General features: G+C 40.5%; 2 protein-coding genes across 7 annotated transcripts in view; one reads left to right on the forward strand and one right to left on the reverse strand.

Moving 5' to 3' along the window:
• The window catches only part of DGLUCY (D-glutamate cyclase), a 189,103-nt gene that overhangs the window by 86,414 nt on the left and 82,178 nt on the right, over nt 1–20,511 (forward strand). The window lies entirely within an intron of this gene.
• The window catches only part of RPS6KA5 (ribosomal protein S6 kinase A5), an 88,673-nt gene that overhangs the window by 42,904 nt on the left and 25,258 nt on the right, over nt 1–20,511 (reverse strand). For 4 of the 6 annotated variants that reach the window (XM_061463801.1, XM_061463802.1, XM_061463803.1 and 1 more), the window contains 2 exons: nt 16,566–16,681; nt 15,966–16,073 (listed from right to left, as the gene is read on the reverse strand). In XM_061463801.1, coding sequence (XP_061319785.1) covers nt 15,966–16,073; nt 16,566–16,681 — 224 coding nt within the window. Of the gene's footprint in view, nt 1–15,965; nt 16,074–16,565; nt 16,682–17,527; nt 17,601–20,511 lie in introns of those variants that run through there. The other 2 variants (XM_061463805.1, XM_061463806.1) reach the window with 2 other exon arrangements.

A 20,511-nucleotide genomic window follows, 5' to 3' on the forward strand; every position in this document is an offset into this window, starting at 1 on the left:
CCCCCTTCTTTGGTGACATTCCAAAATCTTTGCCCTCTGGCCAGTCCATGATGACTTCTAGAATGCCTGGACGACTGGGATTTCCTATTCGAGTTCGTTGTGTAATTAGTGCAGCCCATTTACTCCATGTAGCATCAGTTGCATGATGTGTAGAGGAGACCCTGCCTTTGAACATCCAGCCCAGCATGGGCAACCGGGGTGCCAGGAGGAGCTGTGCTTCAGTGCCAATCACTTCCGAAGCAGCTCAAACCCCTTCATAGGCTGCCAGTATCTCTTTCTCAGTTGGGGTATAGCTGGCCTCAGATCCTTTGTATCCCCGACTCCAAAAGCCAAGGGGTTGACCTCGAGTCTCCCCTGGAGCTTTCTGCCAGAGGCTCCAGGTAGGACCGTTCTCCCCAGCTGCAGTGTACAGTACATTTTTTACATCTGGCCCGGTCCGGACTGGTCCAAGGGCTACTGCATGAACTATCTCGCGTTTAATTTGCTCAAAGGCTTGTTGTTGCTCAGGGCCCCATTTAAAATCATTTTTCTTTCGGGTCACATGATAGAGAGGGCTTATAATTGAACTGTAATTAGGGATGTGCATTCTCCAGAACCCCACAGCACCCAAGAAAGCTTGCGTTTCTTTCTTATTAGTTGGTGGAGACATTGCTGTTATCTTGTTGATCACATCTGTGGGGATCTGTCTACATCCATCTTGACATTTTATTCCCAAAAATTGAATCTCCTGTGCAGGTCCCTTGACCTTACTCCATTTTATGGCAAAACCGGCTTTCAGCAGGATTTGGATTATTTTCCTCCCTTTCTCAAAGACTTCTTCCGCTGTATCACCCCACACAATAATGTCATCAATGTATTGCAGGTGTTCTGGAGCTTGCCCCTGTTCCAGTGCAGTCTGGATCAGTCCATGGCAAATGGTAGGGCTGTGTTTCCACCCCTGGGGCAGTCGGTTCCAAGTGAACTGGACACCCCTCCAAGTAAAAGCAAACTGTGGCCTGCACTCTGCTGCCAAAGGAATGGAGAAAAATGCATTGGCAATATCAATCGTGGCATACCACTTGGCTGCCTTTGACTCTAGTTCATACTGAAGTTCTAGCATGTCCGGTACGGCAGCCCTCAATGGTGGTGTGACTTCATTCAGGCCACGACAGTCTACTGTTAGTCTTCATTCTCCATTAGACTTTCGCACTGGCCATATGAGGCTATTAAAGGGCGAGCGGGTCCTGCTGATCACCCCCTGACTCTCCAGTCTACAGATCAGCTGACGGATGGGAATCAGGGAGTCTCGGTTGGTGCGATATTGCCGCCGGTGCACTGTTGTGGTCGCAATTGGCACTTGTTGTTCTTCAACTTTCAGCAACCCCACAGCAGAGGGATCTTCTGAGAGACCAGGCAAGGTGGACAGCTGCTCAATTTCCTCAGTCTCCAAAGCAGCAATACCAAAAGCCCACCGGTACCCTTTTGGGTCTTTGAAGTACCCTCTCGTGAGGTAGTCTATGCCAAGGATGCATGGAGCCTCTGGACCAGTCACAATAGGGTGCTTTTGCCATTCCCTCCCAGTCAGGCTGATTTCAGCCTCCAGCACAGTCAACTCTTGGGATCCTCCTGTTACTCCAGAAATATAGATGGGTTCCACCCCTTGACAGCTTGATGGCGTCAGGGTACAATGTGCACCGGTATCTACTAGAGCCTTATACTTCTGTGGGACTGATGTGCCAGGCCATCTGATCCACACAGTCCAGTAAATCCGATTGTCCCCTACCTCCACCTGGCTGGAGGCAGGGCCCCTCGAATGGTCATCACAGCGTTGGACACTTGAGTCGTGGTGAAAGGGATTATTCTTCGTTATCACAGGAGCTGGAGTAAAATCAGCTCTTCCACTCCATCTGGGAAACTGCTCACCAGAGACTGAAGCCGTAGCTCTCATGGGACGATCAGTCTTGGCCCTTGCTCCCCTCTTCAGTTCACTCACCCGTTCCTCCAAAGCTGAAGTAGGTTTTCCATCCCACTTTGTCATGTCTTCTCCGTGATCCAGCAGGTAAAACCATAGGGTACCCTGTGGCATATACCTCCTGTATCTTCTCTCTTGAACAATAGGACGCCTTTTGTTAATAGCTGAGACGTGTGTTGGTACACGTGAGGAGCTGGATAAATCAGGTAGATTGTCCCTCAATTGTTTGAGGTCCTGGGACAGTTTTTCCACAGCTGAGATGATGAAAGGGGTGAGATTGTCTTCAAACTTTCGGAGTTTATGAACCATTTCATCCACTGTTAGTGGTACTGTGTCATTCCAAGTTCCTGTTGCCAATGAATGGGCATAGGATGACGGTGCATTCCGTGTAAGTTTTTGCCACATGGGTCGTGTACATTCAACTTCATCTGGATCTATGGGTGTATCCCCGTTATTCAGCTTGATGTGATAGATCATCTCTACGATGGCTGATTCCCTCAGAGACTGGATGCCTTTGTCTATAGTAGTCCACTTGGCCGAACGACTCGTAACATCGTCCTTGTACGGAAACCTTTCTTTCACAGCTGCCAAGAGCCACCTCCAAAGGCTGAGGGACTTTTTCTCTCTTGCAATCGCTTTGTCAATTCCCCCTTCTCTAGCAAGTGATCCTAGCTGCTTGGCTTCTGTACCTTCTAGTTCGTGACCATCGGCCCCATTGTCCCAGCATCGGAGTAAGCAGGTGATGATGTGCTCCCCTGGTTGACGGCTAAAATCTTTTCGCATATTCCACAGCTCGGTTGAGGTCCGAGGTCAAGAAGTTACCTCTTCTTCTTCGTCATGTGATGATGACCCCTGATCAGATTCTAGACCAGGTGGTGAATTCATTGTTTCTTCATCTCGCTTCACCCTTCTTGCCTTTTTTTCGCTTGTTCTCTTGCGTACAGGGGCAACCGATATTGGTACGAATTGGTCCTCTGGTTTGGCTGCAGTGATTATCACTGTGGTTTGAGTAGCAACTGTACTTGTTGCTGGGGGTGGCGCAGCTGCTGTGCTTGGAGCTGGAGTAACCGCGCTGTCTGCTGCAGTCGAAGTTTGAGCAGCTGCTGTACTTGCCACTGGGGTAGCTGCGCTGTTCATTGCAGTCAAAGTTTGAGTAGCGACTGTTGCTTTGCCCTCAGATCCGCTGACATTCTTTTCCTTTTGAAGGTGCTGGATAGTGTTGAACAAGGCCCTGTAAGCACAGGCCAAGCCCCAGCACGTTGCCATGATTTGTCCATCTCTGGTATGGCCAGAATGACCACACACCTCATTTAAGTGTTTTACTAATTCTTCTGGATTTTGCAGCTGTTCGGTAGTGAAATTCCAAAATACTGGAGGGGCCCACTGACCTAGATACTTGCCCATACTATCCCACACACCCTGCCACTCATGGCTGTCCAGCCTCAGGGAAAATCTCTTGGTCCTCCTACATCGTCGTTTGACCCCAGACAAGACCCAAACCTGAATCTGCTTAACTCTTGAAATCAGTCGTGGGCAAAACACACTCTGTATGCGTGCTAGCATGGTGATTCCCATCACCATCAGCAAACAAGTCTCAACAGCATTAAAAGGCCATTCAAAAACTTCAAAACTCTCAAATGTAAATGGTCGGGGGGGAAGACTGTGAGGGTAAAAGGATGTCTCTTTCACAGGTTGAGCACCTGAGAAGGAGAAAAAAGATGTGTAATTGCTAAGCACCTCCATCATATACCTCCCAAAGTATAAAGGTGGTGACCACACTGGGAACATAAGCCAGATCAGTTTCATGATCAATGATTCTATTGTATTACAAGTCATTACCATAAAGTACAATGGGACAAAAACCTTAGCCCAAGCCCCACACTTGAAAAACACTAATACAGCAAATACCGGATGGAAGTAAGATATGATATACTGAAACTGTGAGATCAAGAGGAACAACCTTGAGAGCCAATAAATCAGCATTGTGACGAATGACTATTAATCCAGCCAGATCCATCGTTATCTCAACCCCTCTTGACCCACGTTGGGCACCAAAAAGAACTGTCGTGGTTTAAACCCAGTCAGGCAACTTGTTCACTCACTCCCAGTGAGTGGTGCTGGGCTGACAATAATCGAGGGCCCCCTCCACCACCGGGGCTCTCCCCTTCCCCGCTCCCGGAGGAATGGGGAGGAGGATCGAAAGAGTGCAACTCCTACGGGTTGAGACAAGAACAGTCCAGCAACCAATGTACAACACAAATCACCACCACTACTACCAACTACAACAATGATAAGGGAAAATAACAAGGGAAGAGAATACGATACCACCGGCCAAGAAACGAGTTCCACCCAGAAGCCCGTGTCCTTCCGAGTAACTCCCAGTTACCCCCCCCCTCGGGCATGACGTGCTGTGGTATGGAATACCTTCCTAGCTAGCCCAGGTCAGGTGCCCCATCTCTGCTTCCTCACAGCTTCCCCTCCTCCCTGGCAGAGCATGAGCCTCACAAAGTCCTTGGTCAGGGTAAACATCACTTAGCAACAACTGAAAACATCAGCTTCACCAACACTGTTCCCAGGCTGGAAGTCAAAACACAGCACTGCACCAGATACCACAAAGGGAAAACATGACTGCTACTGCTGAACCCAGGACATTCATACAGCCCTGAATGGGTGTAATTAGAGTTCTAAGAGATGTAACTTAGTTTGGCTATAGGCATAAAGAATGAAAACTTTCCTAGGATAATCCTGTCAAGGCCCCAGGCTTATCAAGAGACTGTACAACCTATTTCTCCAGTCCTAGGGTTTACAGCATCTGTGCCCAAGATCAACAGTGACTCAATGCAGCTGCGTAACCTCTGTGGAACCTTGTCAGGGGCCTCCTCCACTTTCAGCTGTGAGCTCAAATTCAGGCTCCCATTCTTGATCCTTCTGTCAGCTGTGCTGCAAGTATGCCTGTACTTGCGTGTGTACCTCACTGATACTGATCCACCAACTTCAAATCCTGGCTTGACCTCAAGCCTCCCTCCTTATGACAAGTTTGTCTAATAACCACTGGACTGTTGTCTGAACCAGTCTTACTGCCACTAGACCTGCACCAATCTTGTTTGGCAACTGTGGGACTGCACCACTGGTCAGTGACCATACTGATCCATGCCTGCCTTGCAGTCACTCGTCTCCCAGCTCACAGGTGGAGAAAAGTCTCCGCATCCTGCTGCTCCCTGACATACTAGTCAAAAACCACAGTTCCTCTAGAAACAGATTACAAGACTGAAGAAATTAAGCAGTTGAAAAATTCAACAGTATCAGAGTCTCATATCAGCTATCAGCAAACTGTCTATAAGCTACCAACTAAGTGATCCATTAGTGTTCCCTTGTAAGTTTAATGAGAAAACTGTAGGATAAATCAAAAGAATACTGACTAAAATGGAAATTTACTTGCAATGCTTTAGAGGCCACAAAGCAGAGGTGCTACTAATAAGTTGACCTGCTGAATGGATTTTGCATTTCAGGAAAACCACCACAAGTCAAGATTGAAAAGCTTAAATTCCATGCAGAAAGAGGCCTTGTAACTTCAGTCAGGCTTCAGCATCCTATCTGAAAATGCTGTTATTGATATTTACATCAAAAATCAAAATGTGCCAAGAAAAAAAGCTGTTTCCATTGAAATCAGATCTATAAAATTATTTGCCATCATTTTAATTGTCCAGAATAACAATAATTATAGTCTCAAGGAAGGCATATTGAAAGAAAAGCCCTCTCATGGTTCAAAGACCTGATATATTTAAAATTAAAAACAAAAATCCTGTTCCAATAAAGTGCTTGCCAGACCAATTTGTTTCTTCTTTTTTCTCTTTTTTTTTTTTAATTTTATTTCTCTTGGGAGCCTTTATGGTTGTAATATCTAGGCATAACACTGGGTAATTATGCTGTCCATTTCAGAAATGGTACAATTTCACCCAAAACATATGTCAGCTCTAGAATGTTGCTTCTGTAGCTGTAACTTATATTAAGGACCAAAAGTATGATCTCTGTAAAATACAGAGAAGGAAAAACAAAATCAGGAAAAATGTTTAGTGGAACACTAGTTAGACTGCTTTGCTGTATACAACGAAATCATAATGAAGATTGAAGCACGAAATTAAAGGTTTGTTTAGACTACCCCAGAAACAGTTGCAATATGGCAAATTAAAGTTCCACTAATTTCAAATGTCATCTCAAGGAGAATTAATAAAGTGTTCACAGTTATTTGGAATTCTTTAAAAATCCTATCCTTGTGGCTATTCCTACTTGAAGGAGCTAGCTAAGTCAAAATAACATGCTGGTTATCACACCTCACACCAAAGCTAGACACACTAATGACTTCTGCTTCCAAAACAGACATGGAATCACTATTGAATTTTTCAAGCATGAATGAGATTTGCCTGCCAGCAGCTGCATCAGAACAAGCACTTTTTTAAAATGGGAGAGCAAGAACAGCTAAATCTGGCACTGCATATCAGCCAAGAAACATGCAATCTCTACAGCTGTGGCCCTACAACATATCTCAATGCAAGACTATGCCTTCATCTAATGTGAAATGAAGGTGAAAGAAACCCTCTTCACAGATTTATACAACAGCTATGTTTGCTTTTCAAGAGCAATACAATCACAATTCCACAAGGGATTCTTTAAACCAGTTCCTGATAATGGATTTGCAAAGCAAATAACTAAGAGAAAACAAAAGCCTCAGTTCTACAAACAAAATAATTCAGAAACAGCACATTATTGTGTGGTAAGAATGCAAGTATGTACCACTGTCATCCCAGATGAATATTTTGCACTACGTCTTCCCAAAAATCTGATTTCTGGAAGACTTGTTTTCTAAAGCACCATCTTTTGATAAGAGGGAGGCAAAAGTACCAAAAGAGAGAACAGCATAGAGAGCAAAACCTGAAAAAAACCTCTTTCTTCATACAGAGGCAAAATTATTAGGGATAAAAGAGCACAGATTGTAGGAAGTATTCCACTATCTGTCATTGCATACCTTCAAAAAATATTTTTATAACACAGAACATAAAGAAAAAAATGCATAAGAAACGCCAAACACATTTATAGTATCAAAGAGCACAAAATTTAAAAGGCAGTGGAACAGGAGCAGACAGTTTTGCTCAAATGCAATCCATCGACTTCAAAATTAATTTTCATATGCCTATGAATTCCTCATCATGTAAGTTTTTCACACCTAGTTGCCCAAGTTTCACTGAAGTAGTTAGTTATTCACAGTAATTCAAGAGGTTTAAAAAATACCAACAAACCCCATGTGGAAAATAAAAATAGAATAGAATAGAATAAAAAATAACATAAACTAGATGAGTTGGGGGAGGGGGGCATCATTCCATCCCAGCACACCCAGTCAGTTGCCAGCACCAACAGTGAATGCTCGGAGCAATGTAGAGATGTTCCAGCTGCTCCAGCCAATGAGCTGGCTTCATTTGGAGCTCAGCTCAGATGCCTCTATACAAATGCATGTAGCATGGGGAACAAACAAGAGGAATTAAGGGTGTGTGCACGCCTACGCGGGTATGATATAATAGGCATCACAGAAACATGGTGGGATGGCTCCCTATGACTGGAGTGTTGGAATGGAAGGTTACAGGCTCTTTAGAAGACAGGCCTGGCAGGCAGGGAGGGGGCATTGCCCTTTATGTCACGGATAGGCTGGAGAGTATGGAACTCTGTCTGGGGACAGGTGAGCAGTTAACAGAGAGTTGGTGGGTCAGGGTTAAAGGGAGAACAGCTATGGGAGACATTACCGTGGGGATCTGTTACAGACCGCCTGATCAAGGAGAACCTGCAGATGAAGCACTCCATAGACAGATAGGGAAAGCCTCACGCTCACAGGCCCTTGTTCTCATGGGGGACTTCAACCACCCTGACATCTGTTGGAACAAAGGTACGGCCCGGCACAAGCAATCCAGGAGGTTCCTCGATTGTGTGGAAGACAACTTCCTTCTGCAAGTAATAGAGGAGCCAACAAGGAGAGGTGCCATGCTTTACTTCATGCTCACCAACAGGGAAGGGCTTGTTGGAAATGTGACGCTCCAGGGCAGCCTTGCATACAGAGATCACGAGATGGTCAAATTCGAGGTCCTCAGGACAGTGAGAAGAGCGTGGGGCAAGCTCACTGCCCTGGACTTCAAGAGAGCAGACTTTAGCCTCGTCAGGAACCTGCTTAGTAAGGTTCCATGGGTTATAGCCCTAGAGGGCATGGGGGCCCAAGACTCCTGGTTGACATTCAAGGATCACCTGCTACAAGCTCAGGAGTGTTGCATCCCAACTAGAAGGAAGTGCAGCAGGAGGGCCAGGAGACCTCCCTGGATGGATAAGGAGCTGCTGAGGAAACTTCAAGGGAAAAAGAGGCTTATAAAAAGTGGAAGCAGGGACAGACAGCCTGGAAAGAATACAAGGATGCTATCTGGGAACCTAGGGACTAGGTTAGGAAACCTAAGGCCCAGTTAGAATTAAAATTGGCTAGAGATGTGAAAGATAACACGAAGGGATTCTATAGGTACGTAGCGAATAACAGACAGATTAGGGACAACGTGGCCCCCTCAGGAAGCTATCAGGAGAACTAGCTACACTGGAGAAGGCTGAGGTTCTTAATGACTTCCTTGCCTCAGTCTTCACTGGCAAAGGCTCTGACCACACCACCCAAGTCTTGGAACGCAGATGCAGGGACTGTGAGAATGAAGACCTTGGGCCCACTGTGGGAGAGGATCTGGTTCGAGACCATCTTAATAATCTGAACGTGCACAAGTCCATGGGACCTGATGAAATCCATCCGCGGGTCCTGAAGGAGCTGGCAAATGAAGTTGCGAAGCCGCTGGCCATCATATTTGAGAAATCATGGCAGGCAGGTGAAGTTCCCGATGACTGGAAAAAGGGAAATATAACCCCCATTTTCATGAAGGGGAAAATGGATGACCCAGGGAATTACAGACCAGTCAGTTTCACCTCTGTGCCTGGCAAAATCTTGGAGCAGATTCTCCTGGAAGGCATGCTAAGGCACATGAAAAACAACAAGGTGCTTGGTGACAGCCAGCATGGCTTCACTAAGGGGAAATCCTGCCTGACCAATTTGGTGGCCTTCTATGATGGGGCTATGGAACTGATGGACAGGGGTAGAGCAGTTGATGTCCTGGACTTGGGCAAAGCGTTCAACACTGTCCCACACAACATCCTTGTCTCTAAATTGGAGAGACATCAATTTGATGGATGGACTACTCGGTGGATAAAGAACTGGCTGGATGGCCTCACGCAAAGAGTTGTGGTCAATGGCTCAATGTCCAGCTGGAGACCAGTAACGAGTGGTGTCCCTCAGGGATCGGTGTTGGGACTGGTCTTGTTCAACATCTTTGTCGCTGACATGGACAGTGGGATTGAGTGCGCCCTCAGCAAGTTTGCCAATGACACCAAGCTGTGTGGTTCGGTTGATATGCTGGAGGGAAGGAATGACATCCAGAGGGACCTTGACCTGCTTGTGAGGTGGGCTGATGCCAGCCTTATGGAGTTTAACCATGCCAAGTGCAAGGTCCTACACCTGGGTCGGAGCAATCCCAGGCACAGCTACAGGTTGGGCAGAGAAGAGATTCAGAGCAGCCCTGCAGAGAAGGACTTAGGGGTGCTGGTCAATGAGAAAATGAACATGGGCCAGCAGTGTGAGCTCACACCCCAGAAAGCCAACTGTGTCCTGGGCTGCATCAAAAAAAGTGTGACCAGCAGGTCAAAGGAGGTGATCCTGCCCCTCTACTCTGCTCTTGTGAGACCTCACCTGGAGCATTGTGTGCAGTTCTGGCGTCCTCAACATAAAAAGGACATGGAACTGTTGGAACAAGTCCAGAGAAGGGCCACGAGGATGATCAGGGGACTGGAGCACCTCCCATGTCAAGACAGGCTGAGAAAGTTGGGGCTGTTCAGCCTGGAGAAGAGAAGGCTGGGTGAAGACCTCATAGCAGCTTTCCAGTATCTGAAGGGGGCCTATAGGGATGCTTGGGTGGGACTCTTCTTTAGGGACTGTAGTGAAAGGACAAGGGGTAATGGGTTAAAACTTAAACAGGGGAAGTTTAGATTGGATATAAGGAGGAAGTTCTTTACCGTATGGGTGGTGAGGCACTGGGTTGCTCAGGGAAGCTGTGAATGCTCCATCCCTGGTGGTGTTCAAGTCCAGGTTGGGCAGAGCCTTGGGTGACATGGTTTAGTGTGAGGTGTCCCTGCCCATGGCAGGGGGGTTGGAACTAGATGATCTTAAGGTCCTTTCCAACCCTAACTATTCTATGATTTTATGAAAATAAAATAAATAGAAATAAAAAATAAATGTATGAGGATTGGCAGCATTTGCCCTCCAAAAGTTACTTTTCCCTCCCATTGGAAAACAGAAACAGAATTTTCCCCAAGCTGATGGCAACATATTACTCTAAGACCTGATAGAAGATATGAGGGTATTTAACACACAGATCAGTACTTCTCCCTAAAACATGATTTTTTTTTTTCAATTGGAATATTACAATAAGAAAACAGTACCCTTAGAGCAGTCACTGTAAGAAATCATGAGCTGTCTGCAAAAATTCTTAATGCACTTTAAGATTTTGGCATCAAAATCTGGACAGAATACATTTTGTGCTCCAGTCTTCTACATTACTGCTCCATACAGGGAAAGCACAATCATCTTTGTGAGAAACACTTAAAAAGGGACACCTCTTAGGTTAAGGCACAAACATCTGGTCACTGATGATCCAGTTTTGCAATTAAATTGAGTCCAGTTCAGTAATGTGCCTTTAGAGTGTTCTCAGCATTCAGCTAATATGTTCTCAATATTCAATTTCAGGACAGTTAAAACATCAACAGAGGTACACCAATTAAAGCAAAATGGTTTTGCCATTGTTTCATTTCCTTTTCCAAAGTAAGGGAAATAATGACTAATTATTCAGACAGATCTATAACCAATGTTAACTTCTGTGGCCTAACTTATAGAATCATAGAATGGTTAGGGTTGGAAAGGACCTTAAGATCATCTAGTTCCAACCCCCCTGCCGTGGGCAGGGACACCTTACGCTAAATCATATCACCCAAGGCCTCGTCCAACCTGGTCTTGAACACTGCCAGGGATGGAGCATTCACAACCTCCCCGGGCAACCAATTCCAGTGCCTCACCACCCTTACAGGAAAGGATTTCCTTCTTATATCCAACCTAAACTTCCCCTGTTTAAGTTTTAACCTGTTATCCCTTGTCCTGTCACTACAGTCCCTAATGAAGAGTCCCTCCCCAGCATCCCTATAGGCCCCCTTCAGATACTGGAAGGCTGCTATGAGGTCTCCATGCAGCCTTCTCTTCTCCAGGCTGAACAGCCCCAACTTCCTCAGCCTGTCTTCATACGGGAGGGGCTCCAGTCCCCTGATCATCCTTGTGGCCCTTCTCTGGACTTCAGAATTTAGTTTTTCTTACTTTTTCCTCTTTGCAGAAATGTTACTCCTTATAACTGCTATGTTTACATCACTGAAAAATTGTTTAACTGAAATTCAAGCAGACAACAGTAAGTCATCTGCAGTATGGGTTATTCTAACTCATCTTCACAAGCAAATGCTCAATGCTCAGAGGATTCACTATCAAATTTCAATGATCAGACATTACCATTTAATTGGATAATTATAAAGGGTCTTTTAAAGTTAAATGCACGGGTCACTTAAGTGAGATGATAGTTCATACAGCACCAAAAAAAGAGACAGATTGTAGTCACTTCACTCTGTTCTGGACTGTTTTTAAACTGCCCCAAGAATGTCCACAAATCTCTTCCTACTTCATCTACTAAAATCCATTATGAACTAACCACCTTTTAATCATTTTTCCTCTAATGAAATTTCCTTTAAAAATCTTTTAAAATTACATACTAATTTTCTTTCCAGAACAAAATGTTCACTCAACCAGCTAATAAAACAAAACCAAGCAGCAATTCAACAGTGCAAAGCATCTGACCATTATAACTGAATTTGCAACTCTGATCAAGAGATTTTCAGATGGAAAAATAATACTGTATATGAACTATTCATTCTACACATTAGTCAGAGGTACACAGATATCCATCTAACAGACTTGGACTGCAATTCAGTCATCCCTCTTACAGAATATCTACTCATTACTAAAGCATTTGTATACTCTTAAATACATTGTTTAAAGACTGACAACGTTCAGTATTTACTACATAAATTTTTTTTAAACTTCATTAAGCAAACTTAAGCTAATGCAGAAGACAGGTGCCAAGGCAAAACTGAGCATTTCACTGTACTATGAAAGAAAGGGTACTTTATGCATTTCATTAACGAGAGAAATGCTAATTGTTATGCATGGTCCAATAGAACAGATTACTACTATAATAATTCAATGAATGTGTTCAGATTATTTTTTCTAAGACATCAAGATCTCCATATATGCTAAACTATGATTTTTAGTGTAGTTGCAGAAGTAGACAAAAATGTGAGGGGGATAGAAAGATTTTTAAAAATTAAGTAGCTTTTTAACAATAAACATTAAAACGAAGACCAGATCTGATGACTAGGTTAAACTGACATTAACTAACTCAAAACAATTCCAGCATACAAGTAGAGCTATGCGTTAAAATGATAAAAATATCCCTAAACCACAAATGCAGAAGATAGAGCTAATACACATGAAATGAGATGAGGAAAAAAAAACAAAACCAAAAACAAACCCACAAAATAAACAAACAAACAAAAAAAACAGCAATGGAGGGTTCTGGGGTTTGTTGGGTTTTTTTTGTTGGTTTTTAAGATAAATGAAATGCAAGACAACAACAAAAAAAAAGGATAGCAACACCAAAGTGATTGCACTTATGCAATGAACAAGATTCTGTTGAATAAGTTTCAACATGAAGTCTGGCCCTGATACTAATTTATATTAATGTCATGTGTAAATATATTCTACATCCCTGTTAGCAACCCAACTTGGTGGATGAAAGCATAAGGCTGGAAAGTGTCGTCTTCTTTTACGCTGATTTTCTTTGTGATTCAGCTGAGAATTAAAAACCAGAAAGACTAGCCTTAAATTCATCATGGCGGCTAAGAACAACATGCTGTAAAAACTTAATACTAAAAATGGTACTATTCATTTCAAAGTTTTAATCTATTCTATTCTATGGTTAAACTAGTCAAACTGTAGCTCTTCATGAGCTATTCTTCAAATAAATAATATTTGAATACCAGAAGTCATTTCATACCTAAATACCCTGTGATACCTACTTATTCTATGTGAAAATTCATTTTTCTTCAACTAATTTTTTATTAGTTTTTTTCTTTTTTGCATGCAAATACAAGCTATGGATTTCATTTTAAAGATAAACCAAAGGCAAAACCAGACTGCCATTTCACTTGTACAAGACAAATGTCAGTTTTTAGTGAAACAGTAATAGAAAACACTTCAGAGCTCTTAAAACCACACTGCTTTGTAATTCTTCTATGTAATAAGCACTTTCACATAATAACTGTAAAACAAAGAGGACACTTGACAATGCACTCTTCACACTCATGTTTCAGTAGCTGCAAGGCAGAAATCAATAGGTTCCTGTTTCCCTAGAAGTCACATGGATTTGTTTCCTTTCACTCAAAAAATGCTTAGGAAAAGCAGCTTCCCACCTTCTTATTGTTGAATAGTCTATCTGCTATAGTTATTACAGTCAAGAAAATTTTTATTATAAAATGACTTGTTAGATTCTATACTTGCTCAGGTACCTGGAAATATTTAGCACCCATCAGATAAAAGCAGGAATAATGAAAACATTGAACTATGACCTTTCCAAGCGAGTATCCCTAACTACAAAACCAACTGAAATTCATAAATACATGGTAAAGAATTCTAAACACAGTACATGCTTGTAATTGCTGAAAGTTTTTATGCATTCTTAATAACTATATCTCATTTGAGAAAATACAATTCAAAGAGGGGAGTTACTAGAATAAATTGCATTTGCATAAGCATACTTTTAATGGCAAAGTTCTTGAAGAAGCATGATAGGGCAGGAAAGAAGTGTGAAGAAAAGGGGAGAAAGGAAAGCATACTGATCCGATTAAACTGAAAATGCTACACACTTATCTGACTTATGAAGTTGTGTAATTTTATTTAAAAGTGCTACCCAATAAGCATGCGGACAAATATAAAGCTATGCAGTTATACAGGCAATTTTTACCTTCTCTAAGTACATGGTTCAGAAGCATAAGTTAAGTATCTTTTGTAATGCAAATTATAAGTGTTCTAGTAGTAGCTGAATTGTCTAAAGAGAATACAATATGGAATGTCAAGTTCTGTGTTTAAATGGGTCATTCTAATCATGTCTAGATTAAGTACCTAAATCACCACAGCATACATGAAAACTGCAGTCAAGCTCAGACAAATTCTTAGATTTCGAAAGCGAACAATAAAATTACAAGAAACATTAGAAATGCTGAGCTTTTTTAACACGGAAGAAAAATATAAAATGTGATGGAGAATATGAGAACAAAAATAAATCTGAGGTATATACTGAAAATTGAATGGATTAGAGTCAGAGGAACCAACATTAAATGACAAGTGGCAAGACTGCTTTGTTTAATGTCTGGTGAAAGAGGAATCCAATTCAGAGTATAGGAAAAGCAGAGAGGCATCTCTGATGCTTATCCAAGTCCTTCCCTTTCCTTGCACTGTTTATAAATGACATCCCAAAGGTGAGCACAGATGAGGAATACCTATATTTCCTAAAACCATCTGTACTGAGACTTAAAGAAGGTCCTGATTCATTATGACATTCTTATCATAGGGAAGATTCCAGCTTCATTCAACTTCAGCTCAAAGGCTGGAGGACTGCTCCTTTTCTCTCCCATCAGCGCAATAATACCATTCCTCACACTTTTTCTCTTGTGCCGAGTGCAGCTTCTCTCACAACTATAAGAAGGTCCTAGTCTTCCTAGACACACCTTTTACTATCTATCTTTCCTGCTGAAAACTGCATCTCTTGCTACTTCCTCCCTTGCACTGGCCTGGCTGCTAATACCCTGTCATGCTAGTTGAACTTCCTCTTGTTTTCACGCTATAATATAAAAGAAATATACTCACATTATCAGTACTATTTCCCTCCTTCAGAAAGTAACATTTTGTAGCTCTTAAAATGGTACCTCCCAAATCCTACCAGACTCCATTTGAAATGCAAATATTCTAGAGGAAACCACGAGTTATCTATTTTTAGAAAACCCTTCTGCTGCTTCTAACAAAGACTTTTAGATCTGCATTCCCAGATTTCAATACCTCTGATACCTGAAGTGAAAGCCAAAAAATAGCCATTTTAACATTTTCTCAGAAGTAAAATCCTGCGCAATTTTGACTATCAGAAATCTAAAAAGTGTATCTGGAGATAGAACTCTACCTTACAAATAATTAACAACTAACATCAACAGTCAGAGATCACTATGTTAAGTACTACGCATATATTTAATAAGATACAAGCTTTTATCCTAAAAGCTCTACAATTAAGCCTATTAAAAGTGACACAAAGACAGGAGAAAGAGACAAGATAATAATACATTAATTATTATTAGCATAAAGAAGAGTCATAGCATACCATTTGCCTAGTCACTGCAAAGTATTAGCACAATCAAGCATTTTTTAAAAAGCATCTGAAAATGTTAATGTAAGTGGCTTCTCAGACTTATGGGGATCTCTCCTTTTTTCACATAAAGGGCAGCAGGAGGGAGCATGGAGGTATTTCAGGGAAAACTGGAACAGACAAAAATGTCTGACAACATTGGCAGGCCAAAAAGCAATGAGCTGAAAGCTCAAACCCCAGTAAAACAGACTAGTAGATTTCAATCTATGAAGAATCTAAAGGCAATTTTTTTTTCTCCCCTCTCAACTGTGTTTATGATTTCAATGAGACAAAATCTGACTTTGTGATCTTGCTGGATTCTGTCCACGTTTACCGGAGATTCAAACACTCACCTCATCAGTAAGAAACTCCTTACTCAGACCGAAGTCTGTCAGCACCACATGGCCATCAGAATCAAGGAGAATATTCTCAAGTTTTATATCCCGATATATAATTCCCAACTGCAAAGAGAATAAAAGTCTTTCCAAATCAATGTAAACACATCAAGGAGACATTTTTTAATGTATTTAAATAAAACACAATGCTAGTGAATTTCCTATTATTAAGGTAATTTGACCCTGAAAGTTGCACCTCAAAAAAGCACAATATTTAAATGTCTTTGAAAAAAATAACTTCGAGCAACTTAAAAATTCTTAGAAATTACACTATGCATTAATACCTTAAAACTTAAAGGACATACAATACCCTTTGAATCTAAAAGTGACACAAAGCAACACTACATGCTGCAGACAAAAACATGCAGTCTTAATCTGGTGCACATGAATAGACACTCCATTAGGAAGTTTTTATAATTATACAACTAATGTTCAGTTGCTACATAAAGTTACTTTGAGTTTAAAACAACTTTAAAAAAATAGTTCTTCTTACTAACTTTATATAATGTAAAAAGAATACAGTTGTAATCCCACAAAATCAGGACAAAGTTACTTTACCTTGTGGAGATGCTCAAGTGCCAAAACAATTTCCCCAATGTAAATTTGCACCTCATTTTCTGAGAATCTCTCTCTCTGTGAAAGGTGAGTAAACAATTCTCCTCCATTTATATAGTCTAAAAAGTAGAACAAAGAACCTTTTAATTTCACTTTCTGACAACTTAATTTTCTTACTGGAATATTGATAGGTACTTCATAAGCTATTAAATAACATGTTCTGGGATCAGATGCTGTTATTTCATTGTAATTCAGTAATTCACCATGCTGTACAATACTCAATTTTCTTCTTAGAGGACTAAAGGAAGAACACAACCAATGTTTTAACAGACAGCAAAACTATAAAATAAACCTCAACTATCCATGAATTAGAAAGATGAGTATTTTCTCCAAAATTGGACTTTCAGTTATTCAGGAATATTAAAAAAAAAAAAAGGAGTACAAATGATAGCTACAAACAGAATACTTTGTACACTCTTATTTTGGAGCAACAAGGCAGACTGACGTAAAGGCAATTCAGAAAACAGGTATTAGGTGAAATAATGGGCAATTACAAGTTTCACCCTTTGTAAGGTGAACTTTGATAGCAAAACTTACTGGAGAAGATTATTTCTACATATATTCCCTCATGGAAACCACACTTCGATTCTCCGCAGGCTATGACACAAGGGTTTTGACCACAGTCAAGGTGGTGGTGGTGGGGAAATAAAGTAATTTTTACAACAAAGTTCCACTGCAACACAAATATATTTTGTATGTACAGCTGTTTATGCTAGCATTGTACATTAAAGCCATTAATTTGCTATCCCAAATCCCCCATATTGTATTTAGAGTCTACATATACAGAGCAAGGAATGTGTTCCACATCTGACTTAACATTTCCTTCAGTATGGTTTCTAAAGATTCACTGGTATAATACATAAATCCATGGAAAAGGTCCAATATTGTTATAAGTAAGTAAACACCTGGAAGGAGAAAGCATAAATACATAAATTATAGACATTCTGATCTCTTTTCTCTTTTCAGCACTCCGAGTCTCTGTTTGGGAAGGGGTATTAGTGGAATAAAAGAATGTGAAAAAGGTAATTTATCTAGATCAGCACACATTTGAAAAAGAAAATACAATAAAGTATAAATAACCCATATTTTACAATTGCTTCCTTCTTAATAAAAAAAGCAAAACACACAACTCCGCATTCTAACCATGAAGAAAACATAAATAAATAAAATAAAAAAATATTTCTAGTCAGTACTGCTAACTTGGTACAAATCAAGAATTGAACTTCCTGGCACTGCTCTAACGACTGTGACAGATATGAGCCAAACTGCCACAGGAGTGGCAGAACAAGCCTAATTCTGTTCAGGTTATAACACTAACCACAGCCCAGTGAAACAGCCTGCCTTCAAACTCTTGGTGCTAAATCAAATGCACCACTGACACAAGGGAAAAAAAAACCCAAAACCCCTAACTACCAGTTACTTCAATATAAACTCCAGCTGACAGGTCAGATTGTTTTATTAATTTTTGTTTAAGTATCAGTAGTTTAACCTCATGTGACAAGCTTTGTAGAGAACTGGCTGTAGAGAAGTGGTGCTCACATAGATACAACGCTGTTCTTTCAATCATAGCTTAAAGTCAACCTAAAAAATGGAATCGTTTCCAAACCCTGCATTCGGGGAATTTGGCAGAAATGCAACAGCATGTCTGCACTTGATCCAGACAAAATTCATACAGCTATGGAAACTGACAGAACAAAGAATTGTATTAAATATTGCACTGAGGCTCCAATTTTAAAACCTCTTGAAACTCAAATGACATGTTGCTCATACACCAAGCTCAGCTACAAAAACAAAGGCAAAGACTGGTTTCCCCAAAAATTCAGAAGCCTCTGAAAAACAAATTCCAACACTAAATCGAAGAAATTATTTACAGAGATTTATATAATGAGATATAATAAACTTGCAACAAACAACTGGTTTTTTTTCTGTCAGGGAAGGTATGAAGGCCAGGGACAAAGAGAAAGTAGCTTTAGGCCATGTTATGTAGGCGAGATTTTCACTGTTACAAAAAGTGACTAAAAGAAATTTTTAATACCACCCTAATTATTCACGTTTTTTGCTAAAAGGAAGGGGATAAAAGCACCTTTCTGGCCTCAACTGATATTCTGAGAATGGGTTCATGCAGTCTTTGTGTGAAAGCAAAAAAAAAAAAAAAAAACAAACCAAAACACCTCTAATGATACAACAGATCTGAATTTCTTACTTTAAACACCTTAACATTGTGTCATGGTGGGTGTATACCCAACCTGCACTATCTGCTATGCAATGCTCTTCAGAACTACTGGGCTTCCTACTCTTTGACTCTTATGAGAATATAATGTAAGCTTTTAACTTGCCCTTCATGTAAGCAGTTCTTCTGGCCTTCTAATTATCCTTGTCACCTAAATTTCTGTATAACTGTGTATATATTTTTAGGTAACTACATCCATTTTGTGTGAGGACTGGTTTGGTTTGGTGCTTTTTTTAATATATTTTAATGGTATCTAAACTGCTTTCTAACCAAAAATATCTGGATTTAAAGAATTGTACTACAATATCTATAACACATGTTCACATTCTCATTTTGTTTTTCTTCTTTTTTTCCAAAATTCCTAACCCTAACTTTAATAATGAAGATTTTTTTTTTCATTTGTATTGAAGGTTAGCAACAAAGCTATCAATGTACTTCTAACTTTTTGTGTCTTTAGCATTTTCCAGCCAAAGACAACAGCTTACAGATTTCTTTGATGTCCTACTCAGAGGAATTTGTAAGAATCCTTACTGAAAATGAGAGTTGAGAATCGCAAACGAATCTAGTGAATACTCTATTTAAGCTTGAGCTTCTCAGACACCTGTATTACCTCACTGCAGCAAATGAAGCTAAGGTATGTGTATAGAACACCTTCCTAAGAATTGACAGACAGTGGCATAGATTTATGTAACATTAATAAAATTTTATTAATTTAATGTCTAAATCAGCCACCTAATAAAGGTTTAATAAATTGAAGTTACAAGCTAAAAGGAAGTGCAAAACTTGTACTTCAATTAAGGGACCATTCACTTCTTCAAATTTTTCACTCCAAAAATGTATTCTGCATCCAAGCATTAACTTGATTATTCACTTTCCAGTTCCAAATACTGTAAGTAAGTGGCCTTTTCAAACTGCTTGTAATTTTCTTACAAATACATATGCATACCAAACACAAAATTTGTTGCTGATCTGAAAGGTAAAAGTATTTCTAATTTTAGGGTAGTACCAAGCCTTATGAATAAGCTGTACTTTCAGCATATAAATGTGTGATTTTGGATTGCCTCTTAACATCCAAAAATCAAAACATGCAGTATCTCAATACTCAAAGATCAAAATGTTTCATAAAAAAAAAAAAAAAAAAAAAAAAAAAAAAAGGTTTGGCAGCAAATGCTTCCTGAACCAGTAAGGTTAAGAGTTGATTTTAATACTCTTACTCCAGGAGCTGGAAAAAAAGTTCCTCATGATCAGGAAAAATCCTTCATCTTCCTGAAAAAGATAGGACTCTTCAAAAGAAACGTAACTGGGGAATAAAGCAAAAGGAATATAACTCTCTAATCTCAGCCTCTTTCCCCAAAACATTACTGTCCTAAAAAAGGATAGTGGTAGGGAATAGCAACATATGCACATATGGAAATTATATGTTAGTTGAAAACCCTAGCAAAATTCCTGATAAGTCTTTTGCCAGCCTTGAAACTGATGTGGTTCTTCACATCAAAATGGAAAGCAAATAGTAAGGATAGAAACAGAATAAAGAATGTTCTAATAAGGCTTGCCATCCAATAGTTCATTATCCAACATCTCCTGTAAATGCAGGTTTACAAAAGTTACTAGTAGAACTTGCCAAAATGAAGTATCACAATGCATAAAACAAACTGACCC

This window comes from Pezoporus flaviventris, unplaced genomic scaffold (assembly GCF_033815535.1).
Source record: "Pezoporus flaviventris isolate CSIRO_AGI_PZ_B2104156 unplaced genomic scaffold, CSIRO_AGI_Pfla_v1 ptg000036l, whole genome shotgun sequence".
Lineage (NCBI taxonomy): Eukaryota > Metazoa > Chordata > Aves > Psittaciformes > Psittacidae > Pezoporus > Pezoporus flaviventris.